Source organism: Harmonia axyridis, chromosome 2 (genome assembly GCF_914767665.1).
Source record: "Harmonia axyridis chromosome 2, icHarAxyr1.1, whole genome shotgun sequence".
Lineage (NCBI taxonomy): Eukaryota > Metazoa > Arthropoda > Insecta > Coleoptera > Coccinellidae > Harmonia > Harmonia axyridis.
In genome coordinates, this window is record NC_059502.1 from 28,952,727 (window position 1) to 28,972,700 (window position 19,974).

At 32.5% G+C, this 19,974-nt stretch overlaps 1 protein-coding gene across 1 annotated transcript; it reads left to right on the plus strand.

The window, feature by feature from the left end:
- The first annotated feature begins 7,192 nt into the window (after positions 1-7,192).
- LOC123673255 lies at positions 7,193-18,209 on the plus strand. The gene is made up of 5 exons (XM_045607728.1): positions 7,193-7,256; positions 8,597-8,839; positions 13,637-13,836; positions 17,633-17,687; positions 17,915-18,209. The coding sequence occupies exons 1-5, from the start codon at positions 7,245-7,247 to the stop codon at positions 18,158-18,160; spliced, it is 756 nt and encodes a 251-aa protein (XP_045463684.1). The 5' UTR covers positions 7,193-7,244; the 3' UTR covers positions 18,161-18,209.
- The last annotated feature ends 1,765 nt before the right edge of the window (positions 18,210-19,974 follow it).

Consider the following 19,974-nt stretch of genomic DNA (forward strand, 5'->3'; position numbering starts at 1 on the left):
AAGGAAGAAAATATATTCAATCCATAATCAATGGTTGAATCATGGATGAAACCTCATATCCAAGAATTCCTGCCTACCTTAGATCGGCCTCTAGATGATGCACCGGTAATCCTCAACTGCATGTCACCAAGGTTACAACACTAAAGAGTCATCACTGAGTTCTCGACACTTCAAGTTATCCTCATTTTGATATGATTCGATCAATTCCATTATTTATTCAGTTTTTATTCAGAGTTAGATTTATTTCAAATGTGGCTATTGTAATATTGTTCATATGTTAATTGTATATCGCGTACAGGCTTCAGCCTCTGCGATTTATGTTTATGTCACAATAAACTATTATTTATTTATTTTATTTCAATACACTTTGAGACAAAGAATATCATAAACTTGCTGCCTTCGCTCGACTCCTGAGCAATGAAGAGGCAATTATGTGACCCACATAAATTAATAATTGAAGTGTGCTGAAATGTTCTCAAAAGTCATTGAGACATATTTTTCGAACGAAATATAAAGGTGAAAATTTTTATACCTATGGTATATTATACAGGGTGTTTCCTAAACATGCGGCAAAAATTCAGGGGGTTGTTCCTTGGACTCTTTTAAGCATGTTTTGTCCTTGGATGATTTTTGAAAAACCTCTTTGTTTCGAAGATACAGGGCGAACAACATTTTTCATATTTTTAAAATTAATAATAGTTTAAATAAAAATGCGTACCGCACTGTGTTTACTAAGTAGGTACAATTCATTTTTAAATTTATTTAACAACATTCCAATTACTAAAAACCCTTAGATTATTTCCTATGGGGCCATCTAAAATCATTAGTTTATACCACTCCAGTAGAAAATGTGGAAGACTTGCGAAATCGGATCATTGCTGGGTGTAACTTAATAAGAAATGATCCTGGTGTTTTTGAAAGGGTTCGGCAGTCAATGAGGAGAAGATTGGATGCTTTTATGCTGGCTAGAGGTGGTCATTTTCAACAGTTTTTGTAGGTTGAGTTGAATTTTCATGTAATTTTTCATAATAAAATGTTATTATCTGAAATTTTGTTTCCCCTATATCTTCGAAACAAATAGGTTTTTCAAAAATCATCAAAGGACAAAATATTCTTAGAATAGTCCAAGGAACAACCCCCTGCATTTTTGCCGCATGTTTAGGAAACACCCTGTATAATGTACACCACCTGTAAAATGTTCTCTTCTATGATTAAAAAATCTCCTGGAAGAGACTTTTTTGGACCACGTTTTATTTTTCAATTTTTTTTATGTGTGAAATAAAACTCTGAATGTGCTGAATTTTGGTTTTTGAGAACGAATTCATAATTCATTTGATGATCTTATTCTGTAAGTATTCGAATGGAGGCATTTGGAATGAATATTTCAGGCATGTATCTAAGTATATATAAAACCGCTTGCACATATACGTCAAACTTTAAACGTAAAATCACAGCCCAAACGGGACCATCTAGAGCAAAAATGACAAGAATAAGACCCCCCTCAAAATCGTCTGGAGATCCCGGGAAAAATCCCAAACCTTCGATTCTCCCCGCGGTTTTCGAGTATACGGGGTGTTTCGGATCATTTTGACATTTCAAGTCCCATATTTCTGTGGTATCTGTGGACAATTTGGCTGTCAGTGTCATGTTAATAATAAATATTCCATTTCGATATATGAAAGTTATTGAAAAAGTTTGCAGTTTCCAAAATTGTTATTCAATATTTAAATACATGCCGACAGATAAAATGCAAAATCTTCGGCGAATCGAAAATTCGATAGATATTTGTCAAAATTTGCAAATGAACATTGATATCATCATCGAATGCATTTTCCTTAACTCAGGTTCGTTTGAAGGGTTTGTATTATTTGGAATTAATTGGTTGAATGTTACTTTATATCAGGAATTTTTCGTTTATTTTCCACAAACTATAAAACTACATTCCCTTTCGTGAGAATTTGAATTTATTGCGACAGAAGATGGAACTACCAAAGAGAACAGAAGCTTCATTCATCAATTCAGTCTTGGATTGGAGTAAAAGTTATGCTACTATGAAACAGTATTAAACAGATAGAAAAACTCCTTATAGATAATTCACAATTGGCTTTATTACTGGAAAAAAAGAGCCAAGTTAGTCAGATAATAGTCAAAAGTTTCCATGTGTTTTTTGAATATCTAAAATATACACTTTTACGACAGAGGAGTGCAAAAATATAAGTAACCACTCCGTTTTTGAAGAATTTGAGTGCAGTGCTGTTGAATTTATAATGAATAAGTCAAATCTTTCATACTAATAATTTCAACTATATATACCCTGTTATATTATTTTCCGCTCAACTGAAACATGTATTAATAAACCTTGGAAATTAGAGACTCTCAAACTTATAACCTGATTTCTCAAAAAGGTTTCACCAAGATAAGATATTATAGGTAATTGCTTATGAGGTAACATAGGCCATGGGTATTTGAAAGGCAAGTCTATTCATTATGTCTCTTTTTAGTTCGTTTATTATAGCTATACTGAATATTTCTAAAAATAACATTCACTTTAGATGTGAATTAATTAAATTTGGACTTATGCATCATATCATATATGACTATGAAATTGAGAAAGACATATTCTTCTAAATTCCATTATAAGTCTTTTGAATAGTACTTTGAAGATATTGATTTCAATAACGTATGGAATATATCAGTTGAAATACTAGTCAAAATGTTACGACAGAAATAAATTTTGAAGGATCATTCAGTATATGAAGAATTTTAACATGGCAGTCACTTTCGAAATTGATATCAATTTTCCAGCAATTCAATGAAGGTATAAAATACTTTAAAAAGCAACTATTTATTGAAAATTTCCATTTCATGAATGATCAAATTTGTATAATGTAGATACCTACCTATTTGTTCACTAAAGTTTCCAATCTTTTAATCGTTATAGGAATAGGTGCTATATGGCCATTTCATCGAACCCACTAATATGGGTCAATAGTATTGACCGATACAATTTTAGTACCGATTTCAAATACTCAGTTCCTTTTGACTGAAGTAAAATTTGAACAATGATCTTTGTATCTTGAAATGAGTTTGGCACTTTTCCAGTGTTCAACAATGAGATAATTATTAAATTGACTCAAGAAATTAACAGAGTATGCTATATCAGGACTACTTAATACTGCTAAAGATGTTAATAAACCTATTAATTTCTTATATGGTTCATCATTACAACTCTTTTTTGTTGAATCAAAATTCAATTTAGTTTTCACATGTTCATAATCAGACATGTTGAATTATTGCAATACATATTTGAAGAATATAATCGATAGCTTTACTACCTTTTCCATAATTTCTAGTAATATTCATCCCTAATCATTTTTTAGCTTCCCCTAATTTCTTTTTCATAAAATTTTCTATCAGAAAATTCATTCAGAATTAACATTAGTTAAAACAAAAAAGTCATCCACGTACAATGCAACAATAGTAAGCCAGTTATTTTTTGATTTATGTAAATACTATGATCAATATTGTTGATCTTTTGAAACTTATATCTATCAAAATTTTATTTACTATATAGGACATAAATTGCCCTGTTTAATTCACTTCTGAGTAAAACCCAGAGCCACAAGTCTCGTTCTATAACATAGCATCAATACAATCTTCAGATACTAAAAAACTCCTTAGTTCGTCAGGAATTTCCAATAGGTCCTTCAAATTGTTGCAATTATATTGTATTTCTTCACAAAATATGGAATAGAAGAATAATTTGCTGCTCAACTGAAAAATGTATTGATAAACCTTGGAAATGAGGGACTTCTTATAACCTGATTTCTCAGATATGGGTATCCGAAAGGTAGATCTATTATTCATTCTGCCTCTTTTCAGTTTGTTTATTACAGCTATACTGAATATTCCTAAAACAAAATCTCACTGTAGGTCTTTTCATAGATCTTATCAAACGATTATGTAAATTCAATATTTGTTAAAACTGAAAATAAACATTGAATGCAATTTCTTTATTTCAGGTAGTATTTCTATTAATGAGTCAATGGAATGAATGTAACTTCATTTTAGGCCTCACAAGTAAATATCCAATGGAATGATAGCCCTTAAAATATATCTATTATTCATTTCGAATTGACTCACAAGAATATCAATATTTTCATCGGCAAGACATAAAACGACAAATTTTCTTTCAAAGTTGAAATTCAGAGAAAAATATGCTAATAATTGTCTATTGTAACTATTAAATAAACAAAAAAAAGGACCATAAAAAGGATTACAACTTAACTAACAAACATAAACTTTTTTGTCAATTTTTCCCACCCAATCATCAATTAAATTTGGACTTATGCATCATACATGTCTCTATAAAGAAGAAATGTGCTAATTTAAAATCTTAATGTTGGGATTATATTATTATTCAATATTCTCTAAAAATTTTTTACAAACCTATAAGCATGAATAACTTTCTTGAAAGACTGACGCTCACATTTTGATTATTCATTTTTCCCAAATTCTTCAAAGAAAGAAATTGCCATTTCTGGAAAAATGAGATCTGAGAATTTGGTTGATATCGGTTATTTTTTATTCATTATTAAAGAATACAATATACGATTTATATTTGAACAAAATTTTAAGACATGCGTTTGACGGTTTGACTGACAATTATGATCATAGAGAAATCTTTGTTTATGGTTATGACTGCGTTCGGCAAATCCACACTAGGGATGGGCAAAGGTCAGAAAACAATCGATATCTATATATTGTATAGATATTTTCTGACACTATCGAAATGTATCGAAATATGTAAGAGTAAAATATCGATATATATCGCTGTGATATTTTGGTGTGAGAAAATTCTGTTGATTTGAATAAAGTTTTTCTATCATAGAGGATAATAATAAGATTCAGATGACAAGATTCAGTGGAAAACGACATATTTAGTAGTTTGCTTCCATTTTTATGGAGTATTTTGACGTCCTGAATATTTATAGGGACATTGATGTTGACGAGGACGCTGTGATTACAAGGTTTTCAAAGGGTTCAAAGTTTTAAAGACCAAATTAGATTTTGTGATGTAGTTGCCAATTGTCTTCTTTTTTTCATATTAAACAATCTAATTTTTTTAAAATTTCTACCCGAATGGTTAAAACCCTGATTAGTAAATAATGCTATTATAATACAACAAATACATAAGGATACAACTTTTTTTTGCGAAATTCGAGGCTTTATTGTAAAAAACTGGTTATACATTTATAATTCAAAGTATTGCCCATCGCTGGTCACTACTTTCTCCCATCTTTCGGACAGCGTACGAATTGAAAAAACTGGTCATCTTTTGAAGCGATCCACGAATCGATTCAAGTTTTTACTTCTTCATAAGATCGGAAGTGTTGGTCAGCCAGGCCGTTTGCTATTAATTGAAACAAGTGATAGTCCGTGGGAGCAACGTCTGGAGAATACGTCGGGTAGGGTTGTGGGATAGGAATTCCCATTTTAACGTTTCCAAGTATATCTTGACTACTTTCGCAACATGGGGTCGAACATTGTCATGCAGTAAAATCAATTCATCTTCTCTCTCGTTGTATTTCGACGGTTTGTTTTTCAATGCTCGGTACAAACGCATTAATTGCGTTCGATAAAGATCGCCTGTGATTCTTTCAGTCATAATACACTACGCCGAGCTGGTAATATAATAATATAATAATAATAATAATGGTCCCACCAAATACTGAGCATGACCTTAGAACCGTGAATATTCGGTTTGGCCGTCGATGTGGAAGCATTGTCAGGATATCCTCATGATTTTATGCGCTTGGGATTATCGTAATGAACCCATTTTTCGTCTCCAGTCCCAATCCGATGCAGAAACCCCTTCCGTCTTTGTCTTGCAAGCAGCTGTTCACAAGTAAATAAACGTCGTTCAAACACCTCGCGGCTTCAACTCGTACCGCACCCAATTTCCTTGTTTCTGTGTCATTCCTATGACATTCAGGCGTTTTGAAATGGCTTTTAGTGTCACTCCTATTGATCCTACAATTATTGTTGCGTTTGACATGAGTCTTGATCAATTATTGCCTCCAATTCTGCATCTTCAAAAAACTTCTCTCTTCCACCGCGATGCTGGTCATCGACATCAAAATCACCATTCTTGAAGCGTTGAAACCACTCATCTATTTCTTAATTTATTTAATCAAACGGAACAAGCCATTTTACAGATGTACCAGAAAATAACTAAACCTAGACATAAACAATATCGTTGGTACGTTCTTCCACCAATATCGTTCTCACTATAGGTATTTGAAAGCATTCGATGAACTTCAGCCGCGGATTTTTTCATATTTTAGTAGAAAATTGAAACTTCCGCAAATGACGAGAATTTGGCTCGTAAGCTAACATGGTTAATCGTGAATAACTTTAAGATGCAGACACAAATCGGCTAACATGTCAATGGCGTTATGTTCACAAATACCTAAACTTATTGTATGACATCTACGATATATTTATTTCTACTACCACTTACCGTTACAGCCATCTATTGCAAAACGGCGGACGCAAAGTTGTACGCCTTATATAAATATTCATATGAATACCTAAATATGAATATTTTTGAGAGGTAAGGCTTGATATCGGTATAATCTGGGATTTGGTCCTATAGAAATACTCGAAGCCCATAACGGCGAACCCCCTCAAAATTTAAGGCTAGGACCGCCCTTGATTTGTCGTCATGGAAAGTTATTTGCATCAAATATTTTCATGTGAGCTTAAGGGCCAAACGGTATGTTCTAGGAAAAAAAATCATATAGAATTCCACCCTAGAATCAGCATAGTATACCGAGTGAATCGTCTGAAATCAGCTAACGATACAAGGTTTCCGAAAAAAATCTTTTATTTTCTAGAGGGATACCCAGTGAAGGATCTACCGGCATAGTGACGGGGTCCAAGGGGCGGAGCCCCTTCGGCGAGCAGAGCGAGTCCCTAAGAATATAAACGAATTCCATGTTTCTCTTAACAGTCTGCATTGTAAATGATTACCAAAATACATGCAATCTTTTCCTTTGATCTAGACGAATAATTTAGAACATTGCATCACTGAAACTGTCTATGAATACAAAAATATTTGTTGTCCTTGAAGAATGATCCTCCGGTATTTTTATCAACTTGCTTGTAGTTATATAAACGAAAAATTTACTCAGTAGGTATTGATAGACGATCTTGTCATTCGAGTAACACAGAGAATCATCATGTTTAAGAACGTGAGTTTTCATATTTTGAATTGAATATCATTCAGATTGAATTGTTTAAACAATCATTTCATTTATATTCTTTAAATTTCAACCTGAACTTTAAAACCTGGATTATTCTTATCGAATCTATTTCAAAATTTTCACGGTTCAAATTGTGAATAATCGAAGTGAACTATGTAATTCTTGAATATCATTCTTCAAATAATACAAGGAGTCTAGCACTCACCACAGCTCTGCCAAATTTTATATCCTTTTTTGTCTTTTTATTCCTTTTTTTTTTAATTTGAATAAAAACTTGCAGAAATCTGTAGACTTAACTATAAGTATTTAATTAACGATAATTTTATCAGGCAGTTTTACAGAGTGCACACTTGCTGATTCGAAATCAGCCTGTACTACATGGTATTTGAAAGACTCGTCTTATTACTCATTGATCACGAAACCACTGTTAAATAGGAGCAGATTAACATGACAAGCGCTCAACGGACGTTAACAAATGCTTGCATTTTATTTGCAGCGTCCAACGCGCGCTTCATAAAAACGCGCTTTAGCTTGTGTACACTTTGAAAACGCGCATTGAGTGCTTGTCAAGTGAACCTACTGTAACCTCTTTGTTACAACTCAAAATGCCCGAGAAAAGTCGTTTGTTTTCAGTCCTGGTTCTGATCTCTGAATTCACCAAATGGAAGGGACAAAAACCCAGGTCGATCAAACATTTCTTATATTTACACAAGTATTTCCCAATTTGAATCTTTAAAATATCTGGTACCAGAAAAATTGACATACAATATTTTGCAAAATAGAAATATACCTATTTAAGTGAATCCGAAATTTATAAATTTTCAAGAATAAAGAATGTAATTTTTCAAATTCATATATTACTTCCCTGAAGAGATAAGTCCTAGCTCTATGCTGAGCCAATCTTACTGCACCGAAGTTGATAAGAACTAAGGTCTGACAGCAAGGAGAGTAAAATACTTCGGCTTGTAAGCTGAGAATTGACAATGATGTTGGGCTGTCTTTTGACGGAAGACTCTCAATGTAATAATCAAACTTTCAAACACCAATTTATTTAGTGAAGAAAGAATACAAAAAATAACCCTTTTTGGAGGGTTTCACGAATATAATAGAGGAGAGGAATTATATAAATTTCGCTGCGATAATTATCGACATTCATTCAAAGAAACAGGAAAATAAATGATATGACAGTTTCACTGCACGAAGATACGCATTGGCGTACGCCCAGATTTTCATCAACTTTCTTGTTTCGTTGAATAAATTAAATTTGCAATGTACACTACTTTAATGGTTATATGTTCAATGTTCACTTCTGACTGATTTTTCGACAGGTTTTAATATTGGCTGTCGTCATTGGATGTGCTATTGCTACTCCTATACCGGATGCTAAGGCAACCCCCAAATCTAAGGCTGCGGCTAAACCTGAGTTGTTGGTCCCACTTGCAGCTCCATCTGTTGCTTATACAGCCAATGTTCCAGCTTCTTTTGCCTACAGCTCATATGTTTCTCCATACGCTGCTACTTACCCTGCATACTCACCTTATGATGCATATTCTGCCCCTCTCATATATGTTTGAGACCTAACTCCTTTCTATCTTAAATGTGTAAATAAACTTTGATGAACCTATCGATTTTCATTAATCTTAAGAAAAATTATACATATTTCGAGAAGTGGATAGGTACTAGAAGGTATTTATTGGAATTGGTTTAAAAGCGAGGAAGAAATTTGAAGCATCCTTTGCATTATAAGTTGAGAAGGCAAGTTTGAATAGGCAATTATGAAAATACTTCTTGGTGAGTTCTTCAAAATTATGAATACAATGAATTAATGCTGTCCATAATATACTGCTGTAGAGATTGAATCTCTTTTGTTTGAGAATATCTACTGAAATTTAAACATTCGAAACTAAACGTCATGATCTATGCAGAAAAGTGCATGACATTCCTAAGTAGAGGAAAAGCAAATTGGGTCTAGTTGAAGATGCTTCTAAAGTGGCATCATTCAACTTCTCACGGTCGTAAATGATAAAACTTGTTAAAATATAATTTTTTGTGAAGTTTGTGTATGTTTCAATTGACCCCAACCACTGTTTCAACCGCTCTTGGTATGGTGATGACAATGCTATAGCCAATGAAGGCAGAATTGTTTCAACTTCAACTGTACCTACTCAGTCTACCCAAATTATTATTTTGATGAAAGAAATATGATGCTCATATCTCTTATATTTATGATTATAAATTCTTTGAAAAAACAAAATATTGAGAACGATCCATCGTCAAATTTGAGATTTTATAACGTTAACGAAAAAGCACACATAAATGTTGCCAGCGGATATCTGATCTGTGGATGGAAATACATATTTCTTACATTCAATACATACGCATTTTTACAGTTTTTTCATCACGTTTACAATTTGAAATCTTGCTGGATTATTGTGGGTCGTTTTGATTTTTTTTTCAGGAATGAGTGGATTTTAATTTCATTTTGAACATATGGCTTCGAATTACTGTTTGTTTTCAATGGGAGCGTTGTCTTTTGTTTTTCGTTATTGTCCTGGTCCGCTTAGGATCCTCTACAATTGAAACCAAATATTTAAGTCATTCTTTATGCAATATGTGCGAAATGATACTGGATTCATTATTTATACCTCAGGTGCCAAGTCAAAAAAAAAAACAGGTCGAGCTGAAAAGGAATTTGAAGTAAAAGAAATCAGTTTTTAACCTCCTGGCCCTTATGATATCTTCGGGAGGAAGAAAACTATTATTCTAACTATAAAACTCATTGAACGGAAGAATTTTTCTTGTACAAAGTTGAAGAGCATCAAATTTCATATATCACTTTCCACAAAAAATCGTTTCTTCGTCATAAATTGAAAATTCAGAACGTCCATATTCCAATAAATTTTTTTTGAATTTTTCATAGTTCTGATTATATGATCGAAATTTTGCACATTGCTTGAATTTTCATTTATAATATGAACTTCAGAGTAATAAACATTTTTAGATAGAGAAAACATGTGTCATTTTCAGTAAGCAAATTTTGTCCCCAACATGAACTATCAAATTTGACATGAAGCGCGCGGAAGTGAAAACATATCAGTGATACAATATTTCACTCAATTCGCGAATTTCTCCACAAAGAGCGCACTTTTTATGTCCCATAGTGAATCAACGTTTCATATTAACTCGAAATATATTCAAATAAATACCTAAATATATCAGAAATTCAGAAAACAAACTTCAAGCGCACCAAATGAAGTGAAACAACCGATGACACTAGGAGAGCAAACCTAGGATTTCAGCAGGTACATACAGATATAATACATAATAAATATTCTGCGCACTATAAATTCGACAAATTATTATGATAAAAATATCGGATTCCAAATAATCAAATTTGCATATTCAATCGGGAATCGCTCAAATAAATATATTTCATTCAATATAATATACATGCATTCATAACGATATAGTAAAATTGTGGATTTGAAAATATATCACAATCCAACAATGTAATCTAAACATGTTGGAGACATGTAAAAATTGCTTATACTCCCTCTATCTATGTTTATTACTCTATGATATGAACATACAAAATCTCAAATCTATGAGTTGAGTGGTAACGAAAATATTAGGCAATTTTTTTAAACATTTTCTTCAATTTTCTATTTCGATTTTGTTGTTACGATACCAACACGTAATGTTTTTCTAATCTTGATATGGTTATTTAATGTACCGGGTTTTTCACCATAATTTGACCCCCCCTTCAACTTTTTTACTAGAAGAGGTACAAAAAAATGTTTTCCACAAAAGTTTCACGAAATCGACTAGTGTTATTTAAAATGATTCCACAAAACGAAATATATACACAGTGGGCAACTTATTGATTGCAACTTCATTTTTTCAAATGGAACACCCTGTATATTTTTCTATATTTGACTAGCTCTTTTTCCCCTGATTTCGAATATATAGTATATGTTTGGTCTATCTCTCTTATTCTGAGTACCACAGAGTTTCAAATTCTAAGAACCACCTGGCAAAAGTAATCAATTTTCAAGTGGAAGGCTGCGATAACTCAAAATACCCTTTTTGAGTGATCTCGTTGGCAACGATATGACATACTTTTTTCACTATAAATTGGAATTGGATGCAACTCCATATATTCTCTCCTTGTAGCTTTCTTATTTTATTTTCTCCACATAACGCGAAAATATTTCAAATTTTTCCGCTTCTGTCTAGTGCATATTCGATGAATAGTTTTATTCAATGAAAAACGTATGTTCGTAGCCAACGAGATAATTCAAAAAAGGGCATTTTGAATATCGCAGCCTTCCAATTGAAAACAATTACTCAGCTTGTCAGGTGGTTCTTAGAATTTGAAACTCTGTGGTACTCAGAATAAGAGAGATAGACCAAACATATGTTATAAATTCGACATCAGGGGAAAAAGAGCTAGTCAAATATAGAAAAATATACAGGGTGTTGCCTTGAAAAAATGAAGTTGCTATCAATATGTTGCCCACTCTGTACATATTTTGTTTTGTGAAATCATTTCAAAAAACACTTGTCGATTTCGTGAAACTTTTGTAGTAAACATTTTTTTTGTACCTCTTCTAGTAACAAAGTTAAAGGGGGTGTCAAATTATGGTGAAAAACCCGCTAGATAGGAAGATTATCAACTTGATCGGATCTGTAGTGTAAATATTATGGGTAGGTAGGTATTTGTTATACAATTAATATTCTTCTTAGATTTTTTGGGGTTTTGATGATGCCATAAACTTGAAAGCGTGGAGCTTAGAATTAATGTTTAATGTATTTACACTTGTTTTTAATCCTGCTTTCTTGTTATCAATTGATTAGACATGAATTAAATTTCTGAAGCCATTTATTTCCTTCAATAATTGTAATCGGACATATGTTCTCATAATGTTTTTTTGTTGAAATTAAATGACCTTCCATATGGCATACCTTGTCAGTGAGCTAATAAAGCAACCTCTATACGCAATAACTCAAGTTTATTTTATCTGTAATTATAGAAATATTCAACATTTAGTATAATTTTTCCAATATTTGTCACATATTTTCCATGGTTCTCATGATGTGATCAGCTGGAAATTCTGTTTAATATTGTTATTTTCTATCAAAACCCAAAATCTCAACTGCGCAGATTTTGCGGTCACGGAAATATTGAGTGAAATTTTTAGATATTTCAATTTACCTACTATGATTTGATTTCGAGATAAACATGGAATTTCGCATTAAGTTGGCTCTAAATTGTCATTACACATTCAAATTTTCATTGTGATCGAAGTTGCAGTTTTGAAATTAACACAACATTTGAACGACCATATTTTCTGAACCGTTGTCAGATTCTAGATTCTATCTATTAACGAATTGAATTCAATATCCGAGCCTACTCTGAAATTTCAGATTTATAGGTCTTTTCATTCGAAAGTTATCGTGCATATGGACAGCATTTAAATTGAGGACGGATTTGCTATTTTATGTGATTCAAACCTTTTCTTCGTGACTATACCCTCAAAATTTGGCAAATTTCGGCTCATTAGGGCGAAATAATAGAGCGAACAGTTCGAAAAACGAACGCTCAAAAAAGATAATATCTTTATTACTCTTATTATTAATGATCTTAGTTTGATTTGGGTATAATAATTAAGTACTTCTTGAGCTGGTCAAATCCAATTCGAAGAATTTCGGGAGAATATTAGTATGCGCAACGCATAAATTCCTATGAATACTCCAAGAGGTCATCGGATTAGGTATCTACGTGAGGGACAATATTCAAACGTGTCAATATCAAACTTTATCGATTTGATACAATTTTTGGATATCAAATCCCTTCTCAGCAGTTCCTCCAAGAGCTATATATTACGAAATTATCAAGACATCATCATCAGTTTTGTCATATACTCAAAACACAAAGATGTTCAAAATTGTGAGTACTTACGTTCCTCTACATCATTTTTCACAACAATTTCTTCTTTCATTTGACATTAATCGTACAATTGAGCGTTAAAAAAAGGGACAGATAGGCCTAGTAATATAAAAAGACTGATTATAATAATAGGCTTCAAATATGTTTGTTCCATTGTTTTGTTAGCTGTTTTTTAACTCTCATTTTCCGAACACAGTGCTATGTAATTTTGTCACAACGCCTAATTTTTAGAATTTTGAACAAGCGATTGTCTCAAACAATAAGGTTCGACTTGAGTGAATTATTGCTCATTTTCAATTCTGTCCATTAGACCAGAAATTCTTACAAAATTTTATGTTGATAGCACCACAAGAACCATAGAAAATTTGCCCAGAGTAGGTTGAATTTTTTTTATTTTTATATCTTTTTTATTTTTCAGGTTCTCTTCATTGCATTTTTGGGGTGTACATTAGGAAGCCCGGTACCAGAAGCTGATGCGAAGGCGCAGCCAATACCCGCGGCTAAACCTCATTTTGTGGAGAGTGTGGTTCTTCCAGCTGTAGCCTATTCCGATGATTACACCGGACATGTGGACTATATTCCATCTTATTTCGATACTCATGTTGATTCTCACATAGTGTACGAGCACTATCCTCACACTGTTTATTCTGAACCCATAATTTTTTTCAAGTGACTTCTATCAAATAAATAAATATTCTTGCGAATTTTTTGATTTTATTGGGATATTCTTCTGGTGAAATATGGAGTCGATTAGAAATATAAGAAAAAAAACTAAAGACATCATGGAAGTATCAAGTTGCCGATTTTAACAAACCATCAGAACCATTGCGTCTCTGATTATTATGATTCATTATTTCCTTCCTCGGAAGTAATGAATATGCAATATATAGTAGAAATTGTTACATTTCTTCCAAAAAACACGTAATCTAGTCGATATGTTTTTCTCCGATTGACAGCAAATATTAATTTTGTAAACACATATCAATCAGCAAAGTATAACTTTTCCTGTCTAGGCAGTACAGTGAAGACTTTCCCGCCTAGGTAGCAAAATGATTGTTATTAATGTCAAATTAAAATTATTATGGAAATTTACATTTCCATGGCAATCAACCATTCCAACAATTGTGATTTTATCAAATTCTGTTTAAATTCACCACCACAAGACAAATAAGGTTGTGGGTAATCAAATATTATATCAAATATTATATTATGAAAAAGATGGCGCAAAAGATTCACTTTATTAGAAGAATCAGTAACAAAATTGATATGAAAGCTAGAGTGTTATTGTTCAGATCCATTGTGTTGCCCCATCTAGATTTCTGTACATCCCTTTTCTTCAATTTGTCATCCAGTTGCATAGATAAAATGCAGAAAATTGTAAATAGGGGCATGAGAGTGGTTTTAAAATGTGGCAGAAGAACCCCAATAAGATTGATGTTAAAGGCTATCAATTTGATGAGTGTTAGACAGAGACTTTTCTTCAGAACTTTGGATTTAATTCATAAAATTAGAAATAACATGCAACCAAATTATTTATCTCAGAAGTTAACATATGTTCATGAAATTCACGATCACAATACAAGATCCAGAGATAATTTTTTTCTTGATACTTACCGTACAGACAGATGACAGGATCCACTCTGGCGAGGGGTCTGGTTTGTTACAATGAGCTACCCCATACGATTAAAGATTCAGTTAATTATAGGACTTTCAGGAGAATGTTAATTGCACGTATACGGAAATATTACTGATTTGAATTATTTTTATTTCTTTTTTCTGTTGTAACTAGTGTTTTTCACTAAATAAAGAGTTATTATTATTATTTTTGCAACATATATTATTATAAACCATCGGAAAAAAAATTGAATGTTCAACTCGGCAGTAAAGTAGATTTGACTGCCTTAGCTAAATTTCGCTGCCTAGTAAAATAAATAACTATTATTGAAAAATGAGAAAATAACTGCAGTGAAGTCAGGGGCTTCACACATTCCTATACTTCTCGTGGTGTTTTGTTCAATCAACTCAGTTGAGCTAGGAAGTAAAAGACAGACTAATGGGATGAATGAGAATAAAATTTCGCCGCACTTATTCTCAAAGTTTCACGATTCAATAAGATATACAAGGTGCCTTTCTTCAAAAATGCCAAACTTCAAGGGGAAATCATACAAGTTATTACACACAAAAAATGTCACATAACACATGGTCGAAATATTGCTGTTAGTTATTCTTCAATTTAACATGTCCTGATTCCACATAATTTTTCCATAAAATCAATTATACTCCAGTTAACCTTAAAGCCTCATCAAATTTGAGCATATATCTGGAAAAGGCTTCAAAAAGGAACAAAGGTACCCATATCAATTGTATAGCCGACGATACAGATTGAATCCCTCTTCATTGCAGAGAATCTTGCTGGGTGTTATTCAAGAATGCTAGTAGTATATTCTTCAATGTTTATTAATCTTCCAATGTGAATAGCGAAATGATAAACGTATATTTTAAATAAAATATTGTATGTGCAAAACAGCTAATAAGCAGTCACGTTTTCGGTCTAGTCATTTTACTCATATAAGTGAAGACAATAAATACAAGTACCCCTACAAAATATAGGGTGCCATTCAAGAATGATGTTATTACATTCTTTTGCCTTTAATATTTCAGTAAAATGGCGAAATAATAAATGAATACCTAATCAAAATTAAACATTGTATGAACGAAACAGATAAGCAGATACATCTTTCGCCTAGTCATGTAACGCACAAGACGATAATTACTCTTAAAAATTGAAAAACCTTAGCGATCAATGAATAATAAATAGACTTTTCAGCTCCAAAGTAATGAAAAATTAGTCAAATATGTTCCCTGGTTCAAAAGTTATGACAAATTTACGTTTGTAGTTGTTATCCTTATGTTTACTTTGAACACCCTCTAACTTGGGATCAGTGCCTTCTGATTAGTTTTTTCTATTGAGAGCATGAAGGTCTTCGAAAAACAAGTGCACTAATATATTTGACATTAACCAGGAACCATCTTTCACACATTCAGGTGCCTAGTCCCTTATCGAAGGATGTTTTGTCGATTTCGTCAAAAAAGTCCTGAATTCTTTAAAAATACGACACTCTCTAGTAAAATACGCGGAGTTGCATTTAGTATTTTTTTGTATTTTCATAACTAGATGAGAGTGCCTATTCCATTTCAATAAAATTGGCGCTCTCCATTTTTTTTTACGACGAAGAGAGGTATTTCCACTGAGAAAACATTTTTTTGTCAAATAGTATGTCTTGATTTTTTAATTGACTTTGCACCCATATTATTTGACGCCCTGACAAAATCTTAGGTATGCCGGACCTGGTGGAGGTCCTGTATGAAATAATCGATCTCATTGCATATATCATGAGAATAAAATCATGATTTTTCTTGCACATTTTCGGAACCCCTTGTCTGATATGCCCATACCAACTTATGCTGAGAATTTTATGTTCGTAGGTTTATCGTATCATGTTCATAGAGTTATCGTCTATCGGACCGGACAGACAGAATAAATTTTGACCACCAATTTGTCATAAGGGAGTCTCAAAATTTGGAAAACACAAATATCGTTCCTTCAGTTCAAAAGTTGAATGGTTTAAAACATAGGATCATAGGAATTTTTTTCTTGAAAGCACCCTAAGCATTCGAAAGAATTAGCATTCTAATCGAAAGCTCTCTCTATTTGATATCCGTATAGTAAGAAAAGTGTTTTTATATAGTGAGTAATATAAATTTGTGTGATTAAAAGCTGCCTTGAAATTTCATAGTTACTTGCAAAAGATCAATTCGGTTGGATCTAGAATGTGTGGATATCAGAATTCAAAACCATAGAAAGAACAAAGAAGAATGTTAAAAAAAAATGAGAAAACCACTGACGTGAATCCTTCTTTTGAGCGCTTGTTCATTCATGAGTCAATCGCATATGGATACCTACCTATATGTGGTCGCCAAAGGCGCAATTGACTCATAAACAAAAAAAACGTCCAAAAGTTCTTAAATGCAGGTCAGTGCTTTCTTTTTTCAATGTTTTTCCTTATTATAACAGGATAATACATTTCATAGGAAAATCTCATAAGTTATCTTATAAAATAGTATGCTAAACACAGTAACGTGAGAACATTGAAGAGTTCAGCGACTTGAATTGAAGTTATTAGTAACGGGTTTTTCTTCGTTCAAGGAAACAAAAATGTTTACCCTTCAAGATTATGATGCTCAAAAAATGAACTAACATCTTTTTCAAATAATGCAATACATTGATAATGAAGGTAGAGTTGAAGCTCCGATCTGAATACAAATGAAATATCTAACGTAATAGTCATTGACTATTAGTTAATAGGTACAATTCTACGATATAAACTATTTAAAGGTAAGTGTAAGTGATATGAAACCATCAGTTCTTCAAGTTAAGTACCAACGTTCGAATCAAAATGATGAAATACGTAAGTGCACTAGTGCATATTCACTGATTGAAATATCAATGAATTGACATAATTCTTGATTGTCTCGGTCTCTACTTGACAAAAATTCATCTTAATATGATTAAAAAATAAAACACCTTATTTCCGCTTATATTATATCAGCGGATATGGAGTCTTTTACTCTCTAATCGAATTAACATAAATTTTCATTCAATGTTTTTGTTTTCATATTTTTATTTCTTTTGCAGTTCGCTCTCTTCTTCATCATCGGATGTGCCCTGGCTATTCCAGAAGCTAAGCCAGTACCAGAAGCAAAAGCTGAAGCAAAACCTAGTGTTTTTGCACCAATTGTTTCACCGGCAGTTGCTTATACTGCAGCGTACTCCGCTCCATTGGCTTATAGCGCTTACTCTCCTTATGTTGCCCCATATGCTGCTGCCTACACCGCTTATTCTCCATACGCTGCCTATTCTGCACCCCTTGTTGTTGTTTAGTTTTACAAATCAATTTACCTGTGTGAAATAAAAAAAAATTCAATTCTTACATTGACTATTTTTTCTTGTTAAGGGACATTTAATTTATCCGAGTAGAATGAAATCTTCAGGTTCAAAAATATTAAAATTATCATTTATTACGTTACGACTAAACCTCAGAAAAACATAGCTATTATGAAAGAGTCAGAAATGGTTTGCCTATGGATGAAAGGTTTCGAAGAAATACTTTTTTCTTTGAGGTGACGTTTTGAATTTTAGCAAGTTCATCATACGATAACGAATATTTGTTCCAACCGCATAACATTAGTTATCGACTTGTTCAGCGCTGAAATTAATTTAACTTATTTTCAACCGTATTGTACTTCACTTTATTTATTTACAAATATAAACAACTAATATGAAAACATTTCATATTGAATTTTTTTGTACTAACCTAATAAAAATAATGTTGAACAAATAGTTTTGGTTTTGAAGATTCGATTCTAATATCACTATTTGTCTTTATAAAAAAGATTCATTCATTCGAGTGAAATGGAATCGTAAGGATTATGTGATATCCTAAAAGTATCATTCATTACAACTGAAACTTGAAAAAACAGTGTTATAATTATACAGAGTTCACAGAGGAATCTGAAAAAAATAGGGAATGGTTTGTTTATGGATTAGAGCTATCGAAGAATAGTTATTTGTTTTACTAGGCAGTAAAGTATTAGATTGACTGCCGCGGCTGATAGTTCGCTACGCTCAGCTAGGAATTCAGACAAATAGTTAATCTACTTTGCTGTCGAGTTGAACGTATAATATTTTCTTCGAATGATTATAATGATCAATGTAGAATATTGTATTTGCAAATTATTACAATTCCCACAATCTTTTTATTTTTCCTATAGTGATAAATTGAAAGGAAATTTGACAGAAAAATTTTTGGAATGATTGGTTGCTATTGATATGTATGTCCATAATTATTATAATTTGACAATTCATGAAATATCTGACAGTTTCTTGGAAAAATATCGAATGAATAAATATAACGGATAGTGATAGCGACTTAGAAGTACTTCCTCCTCCAGAAATAAGGGAGGTGGAAAAGAAATGTAGGTTAAACGATATTTCGAAATTTTACTCCCATTGAGAATAATCATTTTGATGCCTAGGCAGGAAAAGTAATAAATTGCTGGCTGATATGTCTGCAAAATTAATATTTGCGCTCAATCGGAGAAAAAACTATTTTCTTCAAGACGATGTTTCAAATTTTCCTAAGTTCATTGTCAGGGCTCTGAAATAATGGATGAACGTACTGCTCATTCACTGCTCATCAGTACTGGCTAATCAGGAACCATATTAACACTTAGATCTCAGCTTTAGAGAACATCACGCCATGAATTTTCCATTGCTTTATAGAAGGGTTATGGCATCGGTACTATACAATCACGAAATCGTAGAGCAAAAATCATGTCAACTGCTACCTAATCAAGAATAAATTCAAACAAGAGACATATAAAACGTTGCTCCAAGGAAGCCTTTACGGCTTTTTTCACAATCTGCTCGTTGGCAAGATATTTGGGCAAGAGATTATCAAGACTGATGCTGATTGACGGAAAAGAGAACAGTGCTCTTCATTGAAGAAAATGAAACATTATGAACAAATTTTGTCAAGTCCAACTACAACAATGTGATGAAAGTTTGATTTTCCCTATTGGTTTTGGGCTATGATTATTCTCGTTCTGCTGGATACGTATGTTGAAAAGAGGGTTACTTGTGAGCGCTACTCACTTATGCCTCTTTACATGTACTGTCTCGTGAATCGGTCTATA